This window comes from Heterocephalus glaber, unplaced genomic scaffold (assembly GCF_053883595.1).
Source record: "Heterocephalus glaber isolate CG9 unplaced genomic scaffold, H.glaber_assembly_v1.0 deba00001744, whole genome shotgun sequence".
Lineage (NCBI taxonomy): Eukaryota > Metazoa > Chordata > Mammalia > Rodentia > Bathyergidae > Heterocephalus > Heterocephalus glaber.
In genome coordinates this window covers 4,985,811-5,003,017 of record NW_028258450.1, presented here as the reverse complement: position 1 = coordinate 5,003,017, position 17,207 = coordinate 4,985,811, and the positions used below count along the sequence as shown (strand labels likewise).

The window sequence follows — 17,207 nt, the reverse complement described above, 5'->3', positions numbered from 1 at the left end:
AAGACAGTATGGCTGGGCGTGGTGGCACACACCTGTAAAGCCAGCACTTGGGAGGCTGAGGCAGGAGGATCACTGCAAATTTGAGGCCAGCCTGGGCTCCGTAGTGAGTTCAAGGCCAGCCTGAATTACACAGGGAGACCCTATCTTAAAAAAAAACCAAAACACCAAAAAAAGTACTATTAATCCTCCTCAGAATCCTCCCCCTCACTTCAAACGCTTATCCCATTGTTCTTGCCACTTTCTGAAGCTGTTCTGGAGTCCCCTTTAACATGCTGAATGCTGTGGCCAAGTACCCCCATCAGAAAGGCAGGCTGTTAAAACAGGACGCCGTGTCCACTCGACTTGGTCCACCAGAGAGCTGTGTGCACCATGGAACTTCTGGGGCTTCCCCAAATTCAAACTCCCCGAGGGATCCTGAGTCCACATGCTGTGCCCCACACATGCTGGCCCGTGGTGGCCCAGGACAAACGACAGCCTGGCCCAGGGCTAGAGGCTGCTCTACCCAAAGGCTGCGGGGATGCCCACCCACTCTGGCAGGTAGGCCGCCTCGGGCTTGAAGACTCTGAGGAAGGGAGAGTCGGGCAGGGTGTAGCTGGCCAGGTAGACGGTGTCCCTGCCCGCGAGGTAGGCAGCCCAGATCCCGAAGGTCCCGATGGTCATGACCGTGTGGTTGCACTGCGTGAGCAGCGCGAAGTCCCTGCCAGGCGAGCCCTCCACGCCTTCGCCCGCGAACACCACGTCCCCGCGGGAGGCGTTGATGTTCTCCCGGCACCAGGCCATGCCGTTGCTGGTGACCACGAAGACAGGGGCGGGGTAGCGAGCCCGGAACCAGTCCAGGGCCTGCTCCAGGTAGCCGCGGTCGGCCACCACGCCCTTCCACACGCGGGGCATGACGCGGACGTAGTCGCCGCGCCGCACGTGCACCCCCACGAAGGTGCGAGGCCGGGCGCCCCCCACGCGCAGCCCCTGCAGGAAGGCCTGGGCCTGGCGGCGCACGTGCTCGTGCAGGCTGAACTCGCGCAGGATCTCGGGCCGCAGGTGGTGGTAGAAGGTCCAGGAGCAGGGGTAGCCGGTGAGGCGCACGTAGCGGCCGCGGATGTGGCGGTAGCGCTCCTGCATCCAGTCGTCCAGGTGGTAGTTCTGCCACGGAACTGCGAGGCCCCTGTCGCCGTGCAGGACGGGGAGGCTGATGCGGAAGAGTGGGGCCAGCGTGCTGTGCATGCGCGCGGGGATGTAGGCGGGCCGGCCGTTCATCTTGGCCAGGGCGTACAGCGTGGCGTACTGGCCCATCTGGTTCCCCAGGCGGCCGATGGCGGTGACGGTGAACACGCCCTCTCTCGGAAGGTGTCCGGGGACTGGGGACCAGCAGCACGCGCGCCGAGGAGGCCCAGGGGGTGGGCACCAGAGCCAGGCGCTGATGGCAGTGGAAGACGGTGGACACCACGAAGATGACACAAAGAAGCAGAAGGTGACCCTGAGTTCCTTGATGGCTGTGGGAGCAGGAGGAGCAGCGGTCAGGAGGGCTAGCTGGGGTGTATATGCACTCCCACCTCCATGCTTCCGTTTATTCAGTCCACCCCTGAGTGCAGGAGCACAGAAACTGGAGTCTGCACCCGGCCCGAGTCCCTGATGGTCTCTTGCCAGTGCTGTGGGCCTCCTCAAATCACTGTACCTCTCTGAACCTGTTTTCTCACCTGGTAAACAGGGATGATTAAGTTGTACTGTTTTCGAGGCAGGCTCGGTGCCACTGAGCTAAATCCCTGGCCCAAATTGTACTGTTTGAAAATGCCTATATTCTGCTGGGTGTGGTGGCACATGCCTGTAATCCCAGTTTTGGAGAGGCTGAGGCAGGAGGATCACTGTGAGTTCAAGGCCAGCCTGGGCTACATAATGAGACTCTGCCTCAAAAATCAAAACAAAATAGGGCCGGGGATTTAGCTCAGTGGTTCTGCCACCTGCCTCGCAAGTGCAAGAACCTGAGTTCCATCCGTGGTACCAAAAAACCCCCCAGAAAACCGATCAAAACAAAACAAAACAAAACAAAAAGAAGGAAAATGCCACATAAAAGAAAGAGAAAATGCCTGTCTCTGACCATATGTAACCTACAATTGCAGCCATCTGTATGGCTTCTCCTAACAAAACTACCTCACTGGGAGGTGGGAAGCCAAGTGTGATACCTGACTCCCCACTTATCTGCGGTTTCATTCTTCAGTTTCAGTTACCCAAGGTCGACTGTGTTCTTAAGTCACTACAGGGAAAATCCCAGAACTAGATCACTGTGGCTTTTCTGTGCTGCTCGGGCAGCCTGACGGTCTTTCCGCTCTGGTGAGTCATCCTGTGACCCCCCTGGCCTGCATCTGGCTGCATGTGTTGTGCCTGCCATTGCTCAGCATCCCCTCACTACCATGAGTGGGCAGGGACCACAGTGTGTGTCCACCTAACTCCTGTTTTCTTAAGGACTCCAACCGCAAGGAAAGGGAATCTAGCAATTTAGGTACACCAAGGAGAAGCCATGAAGGGCTTCCCTTAGGTGAAAGGTAGAAGTGCAGTTAGAATACACTGAGGGATGAGAGATCACGTTCACACAATTTTCATTAAATATAGGGTACTGTTCTATTTGTTCTACTTTTTTTTGTTACCGGGGATCAAACTTGAGACCTTGTGCTTGCGAGGCAAGCACAGCACTACTGAGCTAAATCCCTGGCCCACTTTTTTTTTTGAGACAGGGTCTTACTACTATGTAGCCCAGGCTGGCCTCAAACTCACAGTGATCCTCCTGTCTCAGCCTCCTGAGCACTGGGATAATAGGCATGTGCCACCACACCCAGTTATAACATGTTTGGACAGTACCCGGTGTGCAAGAAGTCCTCTGACGGTGCTGTAAATAAATAATCCCAGTGTCAGGCATGTGTCAGCGTGTACCAGGCAGGGAAGCACATGGAGAACAAAGGAGACTCGAGTCTTCCCTGGTCCCACTTAGCTGAGGGTGCAGGTCAGAGGACTCAGGTGCCCGGCCAGGCACTGCCTCCCCCTGGCTGGCCAATGTTGAGTACAGTTAGGTTTTTAACCTCCCGTGCCTCCGTGTCCCTCTCTGTGAAATGGGGTCAGCCACAGTCCCATCACTATTGGTGCGTGCAGTGGATCAGGCCACCCGGCTCTCTGGCCCTCCCGTGAATGCAAGGCCAGGCCTGCCTGGGCTGTCTGATGTGGCAGAAGGGACACTGTGGCCATTTCTAGCCCGGGACTTGAGGGACCAGCCGTTCCCACTGCTACCCCTGCAGCGTCCTCTCCGTGATAGCAGCCACCCTGTGTCGCTTTAGCTTTTACTTTGTCTGTATGTTTGCCATGAGCACCCCTCCCCCGCAGACACTGCGATACGGTTCACATGCCATACCATCCACCCATTTAAAATGCACGATTTCATGGCTCTTAGGACAGTCACGGAGCTCTCTGAGCATCTGAATCACTTCTGAAACATCTGCCTCACCCTGAAAGGAAACCCTGCACCTCAGTCTCCCTCATCCCCGCATCCCCCGCCTCACCCCCAACCGAGCTCTGCTTTCTTCTCCGAGGATCTGCGGCTCACGCAATGTCCGGCCTCTCACCGGGCGCCAGGCCCAGCCTCGAAGCGTCAGCACGGCCGGCCTCCTACACCGGCAGGGGGCGCACCGCTGTGCCGCACGGATCCGTTCACCAGCCCACGGCCCCTGCGATGAATAACGCCTCCTCGCATCTGCGTCGCCAGGCAGTGGCACTGTGCGGTCATGGGCAGTTTTGTGATTCACAGTTTCAGGACCTGCCAGGCTCTGTCCACCGTCCCGCCCCGCCTTCCATCCCCACCCAGGCCGCTGTCACTCGCCGGCACCTGAGCGCCTGGCTGGGCAGCCTGCAGCAGAACCTCAGGGGGAGCCAGGTGTGTGGCCCCCAGGTGCCCCCGGGCTGCCCGGGCTCGGTGGACCACAGCTCCTGTCCTCCTGATGAGACGACGGACCCAGTCTGGAGCCAGGCTGACCCCTCCCCTCTGTCCCCCCCGCCTGGGCCAGGTGTCACCACCTCTCTCGTCCTCCTCTCTCCAGGCCTCATCCGGAAGCCCCGGGACTCTCTCCAGCAAGGTCAGCCAGCTCGCCGCGCGTGAGACACCATGTCCCACACCCCGCTGACTCAGGCGAGAAACACGGTCTGCTGCTTAAATTTCCGAAAAGCAAATGAAATCGAGCTGAACCGCTCATTCGGCCGCACCCAACCCAGGCTCCCGTCGCTGGGAGCGGTCTCGTGCTCCAAGCAAGAACCCCGGGCCACGGTGGTGGCATGTGACCAGAGCAACTCCGTGGCTCCTGGCAGACAGGCCCCTGCGTGGGCTAGTGCTCCGCTGTCACCAACCTGAAATTTTTTCAAGGGATTCGCCACCATTCTGGGTGAAATTCTTTTTTTTTTTTTTTTTTGGTACTGGGGATCGAACTCAGGTCCTTGCGCTTGGGCAGCAAGCGGTGAAACCACTGAGCTAAATCCCCGGCCCTCTGGGTGAAATTCTTAAGCGCTGAACACCCAGGTTTTCTTTTTACCCTGGGCTCAGATGTGAGGCCTGCCTTCTCCTGGAGTCCCAGGGGCTCCCCCTTGTGGCGTCAGCCTCAACAGCCAGAAAGCAGAGCCTGCTGAAACGGGCGGCTGGGGCCGGGGCATTGTAGGTGCTCAGTGCTCACCACCCAAGACCCCTTCCCTCTGGGCGGGTGGGAAACAACGAGCCACCGAACTCACTCGCTACTGGGGGACAATGCCTGGGGCTTCCTGCGGACTGCACTTCTCCAAGTGTGAACCGCGGGCGTTACTGCAGACCCTGCCCTAGGCCATGTGCCGTGGTCTCTGCCCCTGATGCAGTAGGTTAGGGAACACGTGAGGCCCAGAGTGCAGATAAGAAGCCGATGCCTCCATGAGGTGGCATTTTAATCCCCTTTTAAGAAGTGAAGCAAACTAGGCACAGAGAGGTTAAGCAACTTGCTGAAATCACACAGCTATGGTGTCCAAGGGAAAAGTGGTCCCAAGGCACAGCTCAGAGATACTCCCTGCCCTGTCTTCCAGGCCTCTGCTATTCACGAGGGCAGGGGAACCCAGCAGGCCCTGCCGCCTCCTCTGGAGCCTGGGAGTGAGGGTCCCAGGACACAGGGAGCCCTCACCCCCCCACCAGCACACCCAAGAAGTCTCCTGCAGGTCCTGGGCTCCTCCCCACCCACCCCCAGGGGTGCCTGCTGGTGCTAACTGCTGAGCCACTCAGGCAATCAAGAACAAAGTGAAGCCAGCATGGTGGTGCGTGCCTGTAGTCTCAGCACTTGGAAGGCTGAGGCAGGAGAATCACCATGAGTTGGAGGCCAGCCTGGGCTACATAGTGAGTGCAAGGCCAGCCTCAACTGCATGCCCAGACCCTGTCTCAAAAAGAAAAGGACAAGAGGGGAAGAAAGCAAGCCTGGCTCCAGGGCACAAGAGCTCAGGGGACCTCTTGCCCCACAGACGGATGGGGAAGGGGAAGAAATGTAGTGGGGCCCAGCTTTCCCAGATCCTCTAGCAGCAAAAGCCGCCCTGCACCAGCATCCCCTCAGCCTGAGCGGCTGCCCTGGCTGCCCTCAGGTCTCACCCAGTGCCCCTTCATGTCGTGGCACTGATCCGCAGCACCCACAGCCCGCTCCGAGGCACCTGCCCCTCCTGACAGCCTCTGGCCAGAATTCCTTACACTCTTCGGGGTTCCCCTTCTGGAAGGGGGTCTGGGGTCCTGTTCCCAGGGTCTTGTGGTGCAGGTGCTCGGGCAGGCAGGAAGAGCTTGGTCAGGACTCACTGGCTCCATTGGCACCGTGAGTCCTGAGTCAGCACCTCGTGCCCTGAGCCGGGTGCCCCCTCTGACACAGGGCCTATGGTTCCCCAACCCCGTCCGTCTTCTCATAGCTTTCAGAATCAACCCCGGATGTCCCTGTCCTTGCTTCTGCTGGATCTGAGGGTCACCAGAGCCAGAATCATGGTTGCTGCTGGGCCCAGGGCAATGGGTCTGTGGCTCCCTGTGGGGACCAGGCCCACACTGTGCTGTACAAACATGGACACCCAGGCCAAATGACAGCAATGTGCTGGCTTCTAGGCACCCTTGATCGTCTGAAGGGGAAGTGAGAAAAACTTTATTTTTCTAGTCAAAACCATTTGGCTAAGAAATACGTTTGGATGAGAATTTTAGGAGGAAAGCACCCAGGCATCTGGAACACGGGCCACCAGGAGTGGCCTCTGGGGTCCTCACTCTCTCCCCGAGGCCTGAGGGGCTCTCACTCCCCTGCTGCCCCTCCCACTGCTTCATGCCAAGGCCTCTGGGTCTCTAGCGGCAGGTCTGATCCTTCCAAGAGCACAGAGTTTTAGGGCTTGAAAGCGACTGACCTTAACGCCCAGTTAACCCGCAGCTCCGGGCCTGTGAGGCGGGGCTGGCTGGGGTCAGCCTGAGGCAGGGCCAAGCGGATCCCCACTCGGGCTGGAGCTGCTCCACAGGTCAGGGCCAGATTGAGCCACCACGTGGCACAGCCGGCACGCCTTCGGGAATTGGTGGGGCTGGGCCAAGTAAGGGTGGAGCGGGACCCCAGACCCAGAAGCCCATCCTCTACCTATCCGTCCTACCTGCCAGGAGCCTCCTGGGCCAGCCTGCTGGGAGCCGCCTGGCTGTGGGCCCACCCGGGGGCAATAGCGCTCCCATCCCACGTGGGTGGCAGGGGTCCCTGAGGAGACAGCGTGGCTGTGGTTGGTGAGGGGACCGGAGCAGGGGGGGTGGTGTTTGATTCTGCGGGCTCTGCTGGAGCTCCCGCCCAGAACCCCCACAGCCTGGGCCTGAGAACAGCCACTCCTCCCTCCCTCCCTCCCTCCAGGAGCCCACCGCTGCCAGCCCTGTGGGAGGAGCGCGTGGGGACCGACTGCGGACTCTGGTACAGGTTGGTGATGCCTGGGACCCTGGGCTCGGGTGGGAGTGCATGTCAGGAGCCAGGAAGGGGCCTGGGCGCCCAGCCAGGGCCGGACAGTGGGTTTGCTGGCGTCAGGCGGCCCAGATCCCAGGTGGAGGCTGGGGGTCAACAGGTGGGCTCTGTGGTAGACACGGGTCAGTTTCTCGGCACCCCAGGAATACTGGGGGACTCAGGGCCTCGCTCCTCGAGGTGCTAAGGGCACAAAAAGCGGGACCCCTGAACAACCCAGCAAGAGGCCTGCTTTCGGGCCGGGGATTTAGCTCAGCGGTTTCACCGCCTGCTGTGAGAGCACAAGGACCCGAGTTCCATCCCCGGTACCAAAAAATAAAAAATAAATTTAAAAAAAATAAAATAAAAAATAAAAGAGGCCTGCTTTCATGGGGGCCTGGCCCCAAACAAAGCTGCAGCTGAGGGATGGCAAACACCAGCCACAGAGCAAGCACAAAATGGCGCCAGACCCTTGCAGGGCAGGGTGCCGCCTGGGGCAGAGGAGCCAGAGTCTGCACATGGCAGACCAGTGGGGCACAGGGCCTGTGTGGCCCACCTGGTGCCCAGGGTGCCAGCTTGGGTGCAGATCTGCAGCTAGGGGCCCAGAAAGGCCCCGAGGTGCCCAGACCTGACTGGGCTCCTCAGGCCACTGTAGACCTTCAAGAAGACATGGGGGTCAGCAGAGGACAGAGTCCTTGCAGTCGCCTGTGGTGGTCAGGACTGCCGACCCCCTCAGGCATCCTGGCATCTGGTGCCTGCCCTGTCCCACCCTCCTGCCTTCCTGCCTCTCTCCTCCCTCATTACCCACCACCTCCAACATCTGCTCCCCCATCTGCTTGGCCCTGAGGATGGGTGGAGAATCAGGTTGGGGACTCTGATCCCCAATCCCCGAGGCTGAGGGTGGTGGGCGGCGGGCGGAGCTGAGATGCTCAGAAAGCCCCTGGAGTCTGACTTCAGGGTCCCCACACCCCAAGCCTTAAAGGAAACCCAGGCATCAGCCTTCCCTGTCCTCAGCTCCCCACTCTGACGTCCCCCTGGCTGGGAAAGAGTTAAGGATGGGCTGAGGGCCGGGCTGGGTGGCAGGGCGGCCGGGGGGCCAGGGCCATTTGGCGATAATCCCCTCCGTGCCAGGGCTGTGGAGAACAAGGTTAGGACCCCACGTGGGAAAGGCCCCCGTGCTGGTCCCTGTGGGCCAGGCCTCGGCCTCCTGCTTCTGATGCCCCACTGGGCTCGCCAGCCTGGCCCTCCCCGCACCAGGGCCTGTGGGCTGTCTGCTGTCCCCTGTCCCCTGGGCTCTCCAGAGGGCCCCTGGGCCACCTGCCTGCCCCTTCAGCCTCCAGGATCTCCACAGGCCTGTGTGCTGCTCCGTGTGCCCGGCCCCTATCTGTCTCAGCCTCCTGGGCTCCCGTGCCTGTCCCTGCGTCACCCTGGTCCTTCTCCTCCGTGCCAGGCCCTTCCCGTAGGCCTGCCACCTCCACTCCTCCTGCTGCCTGCTGTCTGTCCCACCCCTTCCTTGCTCTGTTTCTCTGCTCTGAGTCCTCATCCCCTGCGGTCCCCTTGGCCTGCACAGCTCTGCCCCAGTCTCCTGTCCCTCTCCAGGTTTCTCCATCTGGTGGCCTCTGCCGTCCCTCTCTTCTGCCCCCTCTCCCTGGGGGCCCTGTCCCCTGACACCAATGGCTAACTCTGGGGTGTTAAGCTACGGATTAGTTCAGGCAAAATTCTCAATTTGGCTTGCGTTCCTTCCCCTTTGGGTTATGTAAACAGTAATTCTCCCCAGATGGAACTATTTTCCTCGCTTCTAGGCAGGCGGGGAGGGGGTGCGGGCAGGGCTGGGTGGATGCTGGGCTGTGCAGGGGCCTCGGGGAGCGGGCCGGAGGCTGCCCGCGGAGGCCCCACTGGCCGCTCTCCTCTGCAGGTGCTGGCTCTGCCCTGACCATGCCTGTGACCTTTGCCCTCTTGCTCCTCCTGGGCCAGGCCACCTCAGATCCATGCTACGATCCTGGGGGCCACCCCCGCTTCTGCCTCCCGCCGGTGACCCGCCTGGCAGGTGCTGTAGCGGCCTCCTGCCCTCAGGCCTGTGGCCTCTCCCAGGGCATGGGCCCTGACCCCGGGGCTACCTGCAATGGCAGCCTGACCCTGGACCTGGACAGCCCCTTCCTCCTGTCGTCTGTCAGCCTGCGCTTCTGCAGCCCAGGGCCCCCAGCCCTTGTTCTGTCTGCTGCCCGGGCTGCTGGGGGTCCTTGGAGGCCTCTGTGGCACAGAGCGGCCTGGCCCGGAGCCTCGGGGGGCCCCGAGAAGGTGACCTTCCGCTCCCCAGCAGGCCCTAAGGCCCAGGTGGTGGCGCACCAGCTCCGGGTGGAGTTTGGGGCCTGGGTAGGGCTGGCAGCAGCTGGGGTGAGAGGCCGCTGCCAGTGTCATGGCCACGCCGCCCGCTGCGCCGCCCGTGCCCGGCCACCTCGCTGCCGCTGCCGCCACCACACCACTGGCCCAGGGTGCGAGAGCTGCCGCCCGTCCCATCGAGACTGGCCCTGGCGGCCTGCCACGCCCCAGCACCCCCATCCTTGTCTGCGTGAGTCCTGGGCCCTTCCTGAGCCCCAGTCTCCCTGGCAGCTGGTCCCGTGTCCCCGAGGGTGCAGGGTGCTCTCTTCTCCCCACAACCGCTTGCTCCCTGCTGCTCTCTGCACCATCCTGGGCCCTGGGCCCCTGTCCGCCTGCCCGCCCGCAGCCTAACCCCACACACTCAGGCAGGGCTGGGACTCTAGTCTCACCCAACACTCTGGGACAGGGACGACTATGATGCTGTGGCACTGAGGTAGGGACGGAGCAGCCGGACACTTCCCAGCTTCTCAAACCGACTGGGGGAGAAAGGTGTGAAGTGCGTGCTTATGCAGCACCTACCACGTGCTGGGTAGGCACCGTCACACCAGGAGACTGAGGCCGGAGGTCGCAAGCCCCTGCACAAGACATACAGCTGCCCTGTGTGCCGGGCCCAGGACCCTGGCAGCTGGGCCCTCCTGGGCCTCAGATCATCCCTGCCAAGCTCCTTTTGGGTGCTGTCCCCTGGGTGCTCTAGGGAGACAAACAGGAGTGTGGCCTCAGCAGCCAGCCCGGCAGACTGCCTGGGCTCAGGTCCCAGCTCCTCTGCTCACCAGCTGTGTGATCTGAGGCAAGTGACAACCTCCTGGGTCCCATCCAGTGAGGACAGTAACAGTGCTGCCCCGGAGCTGTAGAGAAGATGCAGTGAGCTGGTGTTCACAAAGCCCTGGGGCAGAGCCCAGTCCTGACCTGGCAGGAGGAAGCTTCCGGGGCACCTGCCATGTTGCTGTCCCGGGGAGGAAGCCCTGAGACCACCTGTCCACGGGACCCCACCTGACAAGTGCCCCGGCCCCTGAGGCCACCGCTCCCCCTTCTGGTGCTCCAGAGCCTCTGTGCCTGGGCCCTCCTCAGATGCACGAGGCAGCAACTCCCACCCTGCTCCCCCGACACACACCCAAGCATTCCTGCCCCTTGTTTCCTGCATGCAGTGACGTGAACTGACTTACAGGCCATCCTGGGTCCACAGCTCCCCTCTGTTCTCATCCCCCTGAGATTTTCGCTGCAGCCCTGTACCTGCCCCCTGCCCCCTGCCCCCAGACCCAGGGGCTCCAGCCCACAGCCTGGAGGGCAGGGAGGGAGACTCATGTGTCCCAGAGGTGGTGTGGGCTGCATTCGGGGCCTGGACAGGGCCTGGGCATCGGGAAGGTCGTCCCTCTGAGGACTGCCACAGCCGCTGAGGCTGAGCAGGGCACCAGCCTCCACACCTGGGTGAGAGAGACCCCCAGGGCTGTGAGGAGGGGTCTGGCAGAGGCGGCAAGACTGGCTCCTGACTCTGCACTTCCCCAGGTGGGAGTTTCACAGGGAAACTTCCCCTGGGGTCAGAAAGGGTCCAAAGCCTGACTCTGTCCCCTAGGAACCTGCATAGCACTGCCACCTCTAATGCCACCAAGCCCTGGAGCCTGGGCTGGGGACTCCCACTGGACAAGGCAGACAGAGGGCCAGAGCCCAGCCCTTCTCCCAGCTCACCCCACGGCTCTGGCCAGCTGCTGGGGACCTGGGAGTGCCGGGCTCTTGGTCCTTTCTGAGTGAAACCCTTAAATCCAGGTCTCCCCAGGAGTGACCCAGGTACCCTGACACCAGAGTCTCACTCTGGGACAGTCACTAGAAATACCAAACACTGGGCCCAGTGAACACCAGAGTGTGGACCCTGAATCTATGTCTTTTTTTTTTTTTTTTTGGTACCAGGGATCGAACTCAGGTCCTTGTGCTTTCGAGGCAGGAGGCGGAACCACTGAGCTAAATCCCCAGGCCCTCTATGTCATTTTTGAAATGTTTCCCTAGTGACTGATAAGGAGTGAGGCTTGTGAGCCACTACCTTAGAAAACCTGATAAACACCTCCTGGAAAGAGCAACATCCTCCAGAGATCCCCAGGAGCCCAGGTTCAAATCCTGCCTCTGAGCACCTCCAGGTGACACTGCCTTGGGCAGAGGATTTCGTCTCACTGTGTCTGAGTCTCCCCATCTGCGAAGTGGGGTGATGCTGGTAGCAGTCTCACAGAGCCACTGTGAGAATGAAACACATCCAGCAGCCAGGCACGGTGTCACACACCTATAATGCCAGAATTTGCAAGGCCAAGGCAGGTGGATCACAAGTTCGAGCCCAAACTGGGCAACTTAGTGACTCGGTGAGACCCTGTCTCAATATAGAAGATGAGGGCTGGGGATTTAGCTCAGTGGTTTCGCCGCCTGCTGTGCAAGCACAAGGACCCAAGTTCCATCTCCAGCACCAAAAAACAGACAAACAAAAAATAGAAGATGAAAAGGACTGGGAATGTAAGCACGAAGGTCCTGCATTCAGCCCGTGTACACTGCCACCCTCAAAAAAAGGATAGAATAAGGACAGAAATAGGTGGAGCTCTCAGCCCACAGCGGCTGGCATCTGGAAGCACTCAGAGCCCAGTACCTGCTTTGGGCCAGGCTCGGGGTTGAGCACCTTCTCTCTGTGAGCCTCACGAGGGAAATACTAAATGTTCTTCTGCAGCAATGGAAGTGAGCTAGGGAGGGCAGCAGTCCTGGCCCAAGGAACAGAGAGGCAGGCAGGAGTCTGCCCCACCCGCCCTGTCCTGAGCCCGCCCCCTCCTTCAGCAGCAGGCTTTACAGAGCCACTCAGAAAGCCCCAGTCCCTGGGGCTCACAGCTCCCCTCAAATGCACCCACTTCAAGATGAGAACAAAGACGTTCTGGGAGCCAGGTTTACCCAGGAAGCCCCAGGCTTTAACACTGTACCCTCATTTTATTTCCTTCCCTGGAGGGAAAGCTGGGGTCTGGGGACCAAAACCCTGGCCCTGACATCCCAGCTCCATCTCACTCCCAGCCTGCTCCTGCAACCAGCACGCCCGCCGCTGCCGCTTCAACTCTGAGCTGTTCAGGCTGTCAGGGGGCCGAAGTGGGGGTGTGTGTGAGCGGTGCCGCCACCACACTGCAGGACGACACTGCCACTACTGCCAGCCTGGGTTCTGGAGGGACCCCAGCCAGCCCATCACCAGCCGCAAGGCTTGCAGGGGTGAGTGCAGTCTAAAGCCAGGTGAGAGGGAGAGGCTGGAGGGAAGGGAAGCCCGGGTCCGAGGGAGGAGGCTGGGCCTGGGCTCCAGTGTCACGGGAGGACAGGGATGCAAGTTTAGTAGGAAGCATTTGGGTCCCTGACACTCCACACCCCCACTCCTCTCCCTGCATAGCCTGCCAGTGCCACCCTATTGGGGCAACAGGAGGTACCTGCAACCAGACCAGTGGGCAGTGCTCCTGCAAGTTAGGGGTCACAGGCCTGACGTGCAATCGCTGTGGGCTGGGATACCAGCAGAGCCGCTCCCCCAGGATGCCCTGCCAGCGTGAGTCCTGAGTGTGCAGGCAGGAAACCACCCAGATCCCAGTAGACAAGTGGGGTGGGGCCTGGGAGATGGAAGCCAGAGGGTAGAAGCAGGACTCAGTCCTCAGAGAAGCCAAGGCCTGAAATTTCAGGCTCCCCAGTCCTGGGCAGAAAGGGGGTGGAGGAGGAATAAGTAGGGGCCAGAATCCTGGGTCCTGGGAGAGGAGGGCAAATGACACTTGCACCCTTGGGAGTCTGCATGCCTGGATTCCTGGGGGAGGATGACTAAGAGGTGAAATCAAATTTCTCCTTTGGGCTCAGGAATTCCAGAGGCCACAACCCCTCTTGCCACTACCCGTGGTATTTCCAGCTCTGGTAAGACAGTCAGCCAGTGAGATCCCCAGGCACCAAGAGGGGTTGGGGATGGGCTGTCGGGGCTCTGAGCTTGTTCCGTCCCGGAGGGACGTCCCAGCTATCCTCACCCTGCAGTGGGGGATGGGTGGGCAGAACACTGTGGTCCAGGCCTCAGGAGCCCATTGCAGACAGCCTGACCCTCCTCAGACCCTCAGTGTCAAAACTACTGCAACGTCTCGGACACCAGGGTCCACATGAGCCTTCGGAGGTACTGCCAGCAGGACTACGGTGAGTGCCCGGAGAAAAGCCCCAAGGCTGCTCAGACATCTGGTGATACCCTCAGGGCCAGCGTTCAGTTCATTCATTTTACAGGGAAAGGGTGTTGGGTTCTAAAGGGATCCAGGAGCTGATAGGACAAGAGATATACGGGGTGGGACAGCGGAGAGAGGGTGCTCACACCTTCTTGTGCCTCCTCTTCCCCCATGTTGTCAGCTTCAGAGCTTTGCCCTGTCCTTCAGCCTGACACTCCTGAGGGTGCAAGGATGTGAGAGAACTGGTTAAAGGAAGGGTCCCTGTCTTGTGTCTCAGACCCTTTCTACACCCCTTCAGGGTACCAGTATCTGAGCCTTTGCCCTACTCTTAGTCCACACGGACCTAACTCGGCCTCATGCTCAGGAACTCAGCACAGCCCACAAATCCAGACCAGCCCTGGCTACTGCCCTCCCTGCTCAGGGTCGACATCTGGCCACTACTGTTCCCAGCCTTCGAAGGTGGAGCCTTTTCTCCCCACTGCCCGCAGGGATCCTCTACTCACAGAGACAGCCTGCTAGCCACCCAGCCCACAAGGCTGTGCAAGCTCGGGTGACCTCAGCCTTCAGTGCCAGGGACAGCCCTCATCCTTCCAACCTTCCAAACTCACCGCAGAGCCCTTCCTCTGACAATACCCTCCTCTCCCGGGGCTCACTCCTGATAGCTTCTGACCCTGCTGCATTAAAGATCCTGGATTTGTCTTTTCTGCTTTGTCCCCAGGCCCACCTACTGTAGGATCCCCATGTGCCACCCCTCCATCTTTTTTTTTTTTCCGGTACCGGGGATCGAACTCAGGACCTTTCACTTGCGAGGCAAGCACAGTGCCACTGAGCTAAATCCCCGGCCACCCCTCCACCTTTAGCACAATTCCTATCTCTGCTGCTCCTAAAGTAACTCCCAAAGCCCCACCCAACACATCCCTGGCTCCTGGGCTCCTCTCCCAGTCTGGACTCCCCTCCTCTGTTGGAGACGCAAACCTCCTTTTCCAACCTCAATCCTGGAGCTGCACCTCTTCACCCCCTGCCCCGGGCTGCAAAGCCTCCTCCAGCAGCCCTCGAGACCCAGGCTAGACTCTCCGTGAGGTTCAAATCTCTATCCACTCTTCCCCGCCCAGACTGACCCAAGGGACCTGGGCGACCCCCAGGCCCCGCCCCACCTGACCCCGCCCTCCCCGCAGTTCTGCGCGCGCAGGTGCTGGCGTCCGAGGCTGCGGGCTCGGCATGGCGGCGGCTGGCCGTGCGCGTGCTGGCTGTGTACAAGCAGCGGGCCCGACCCGTGCGCCGCGGCGACCAAGACGCCTGGGTGCCCCGCGCTGACCTGGCCTGCGGCTGCCTGCGCCTGCGCCCTGGAACGGACTACCTGCTGCTGGGCAGCCCGGCCGGCGACTTGGACCCCGCGCGCCTCGTCCTCGACCGCCACGGCCTCGCGCTGCCCTGGAGGCCGCGCTGGGCCCGACCACTGCGGAGGCTGCAGCAGGAGGAGCGCAACGGAGGCTGCCATGGCCTGAAACCCTCCACACCGAGCCCCAAGCTAGACACTAATCTGGGCTGGAGCCGCCTCAGAAGCCACTGAAGGAACTCAGAGGTGACGGGGCGCGAACCCTGTACCTCGATGTGCGTCCTCAAGGAGCCAATCAGAAGCTGTGGCGCCCGGACATCACTCCGCATGCGCCAGCTTTGCGCGGGCTGAGCAACTTTTAGCAAAAGGCGACAAACTGGAAGCGGGACTTTTGGAGCCCCAGCAGCACCTCTTTGGCCTGTGACCCAAGCAGTTCTTGCCCACAATAAAGTTAAATCTCGAGGAATTTTGTCCACTGACTTTTGATTCATGCTTGGAAAGTCTATAGGAGCAAATGAAGAAGGCCTTGAACAAATCTGCCCAGAGCACCCTGAGACAAAATCAGATAGAACTTCTATGGTGTCACTGGGTGCCAGTCAGATGTGTGTCGCATGATGATGGGCCGAGAGACCAGGGCGGGGGGGGGGGGATGGCTAGAAATGGCTGGATAATCTATGAAAGAAAAGAGCAGCTCCAGATTTCCAGAAAGTTCCAGGTGAAAGAACATTCCATTTCTGAAAAGCTTTAGGATAGTCTCTGAGAAAGGAATAAAGGGACTTGGAGTGATGTCTGAAGAAGGTTCTGACAGATTCACCTGGCCTGAAGTGTAATCGAGACTCTTTCCTGAGATAATAGCCCACTGGGAGCCCCGGAATGCTATGGCATCGCTTGATCCTAAGCAGAATTGAATTCCCACCAAACGGGCCAAACACAGGAAGTGCTATGGAGTGGAAAGTTGCCCTTGCTTACCCCCTTACCACTCTGACCTCTACCCCTGCACTCACAACCAACCACAACTTCAAATTTGGGCGATCTCTTCTGCAGAGTCACTGTGAGGGTGTGTTTTGAGGGTGTCTTAGAGGAAGCGAACTTGAGACCCATTTGCACCTGGAAAGCAACCCTTTCCTTCCCTGAGAGAAAAGCAGGCTCACAGCCAATAGGAAGACAGGCTGGGCTATGATTTCACAGGGTGCTAGGCAGAGAGAAAGGTGCCCTCTAGCGACCCTGGGTTGCTCCTGGTGACACTGAAAAAGGCAGGAAATATCCCTGGGGTGGTGACCATTTGACCCCTAAGCCACCAATAAAATCCTCAATCTGGGGGATCTTGTTTGGGCTTCCAGCTGGGCCCAGGATGGAGACATCTCTGAGCCAGTGTTTAGAAGATTCCCAAGGCTGCACATGATCTACCCCCACATCACTGACTTCACCTCCTACAACTCTCCTTCATTCACACCACTGCAGCCATATCGGCCACCTTCCTGTTTTAGAAACCAAACAATAAATGTGCTGGCCCAGGAACAACTCTCTTCCACTCCCAGCTCATTGGTCAGGATTTGATCATGGGATTTCAGAGCTGCACAGGGAGGGGTGAGGGATGGGAGAACTGTAGGATTTGGTTCCTACTGCTGCCATACCAAATTATCATAAACCCAGCAGCTGAGACAACACCAATTTATCAGCTTGCAGTTCTACAGATCAGAAGTCCCACCTGGGTTTCACTGGGCTAAAATCAGGTGCTAACGAGGCTACTATGTTCCTCCCAGATCCTCTGGGGGGCCATCTGTTTCCTTCCCATTCCAAGCTACTTGCCATGCCTCTTCCTGCAATGGCAGGTTGAGTCCTTTTCACACTGGAAATTCCCTTGCCTCCTCTCCTTCTTTCTGATCGCAGGTGGGAGAGATTCTCTGCTTGATCTGGTTGTTTTTGCAGTACTAGCGATGCACTGAACTACATCTCCAACCCTCTACTTTTCTGCTTGACACTTATTCCCACCTTGTTATTAACTATTTGTCTATTTGTTTGCTATGTTTCTGTTCCCCTGGAACATGAGTGCATGGGAGCAGGAATTTTTTTGAACATGGACACGTCCCCTAGAAAGGTACCTGATTCATAGTAGATACTCAGTAATATATGTTGAAAGACTAAATCAGTGAGAGGTATTTTGTAGCCCAACCAAATCAGAGGTGGTGCCTCATTTGATCTGTGTCATTAGTGTTCATAGCAATTCCCAAATGACAGTGGTTTAAATAAGATAGATATTATATCTCTTGAATAAAAGAAATCTGGTTTGATGTGGGAGTGCATGCCTATAATCCCAGGGAGGCTGAGGCAGGAGGATCACAA

General features: G+C 59.2%; 2 protein-coding genes across 5 annotated transcripts; one reads left to right on the top strand and one right to left on the bottom strand.

The window, feature by feature from the left end:
• Nucleotides 1–498: 498 nt before the first annotated feature.
• LOC101710190 (galactoside alpha-(1,2)-fucosyltransferase 2) lies at nucleotides 499–1,290 on the bottom strand. Its single transcript, XM_021245728.2, has one exon. It carries the CDS (start codon nucleotides 1,288–1,290, stop codon nucleotides 499–501), a length of 792 nt encoding a protein of 263 aa, XP_021101387.2.
• Nucleotides 1,291–3,589: 2,299 nt separating this feature from the next.
• On the top strand, nucleotides 3,590–15,453 carry Ntn5 (netrin 5). 4 transcript variants are annotated; one of them, XM_087200442.1, is made up of 9 exons: nucleotides 3,590–3,776; nucleotides 4,077–4,112; nucleotides 6,885–6,947; nucleotides 8,881–9,534; nucleotides 12,375–12,563; nucleotides 12,736–12,885; nucleotides 13,185–13,238; nucleotides 13,425–13,505; nucleotides 14,704–15,453. In XM_087200442.1, the coding sequence occupies exons 1-9, from the start codon at nucleotides 3,590–3,592 to the stop codon at nucleotides 15,096–15,098; spliced, it is 1,809 nt and encodes a 602-aa protein (XP_087056568.1). In that variant the 3' UTR covers nucleotides 15,099–15,453. The 4 variants fall into 4 exon arrangements, with proteins under 4 accessions (XP_087056568.1, XP_087056566.1, XP_087056567.1 ...); XM_087200443.1 differs by lacking the exon at nucleotides 3,590–3,776 and adding an exon at nucleotides 3,809–3,913; XM_087200440.1 differs by having other exon boundaries at nucleotides 3,590–4,112.
• The last annotated feature ends 1,754 nt before the right edge of the window (nucleotides 15,454–17,207 follow it).

Bases quoted from the DNA above. Each gene is read 5' to 3' on its own strand.
- LOC101710190 (XM_021245728.2), bottom strand. From the start codon at position 1,290: ATGGGCCAGTACGCCACGCTGTACGCCCTGGCCAAGATGAACGGCCGG.
- Ntn5 (XM_087200440.1), top strand. From the start codon at position 3,590: ATGTCCGGCCTCTCACCGGGCGCCAGGCCCAGCCTCGAAGCGTCAGCA. The intron at 4,113-6,884 runs GTCAGCCAGCTC...CCCTCCCTCCAG, and splicing joins CCGGGACTCTCTCCAGCAAG to GAGCCCACCGCTGCCAGCCC. The intron at 13,239-13,424 runs GTAAGACAGTCA...GACCCTCCTCAG, and splicing joins CCGTGGTATTTCCAGCTCTG to ACCCTCAGTGTCAAAACTAC.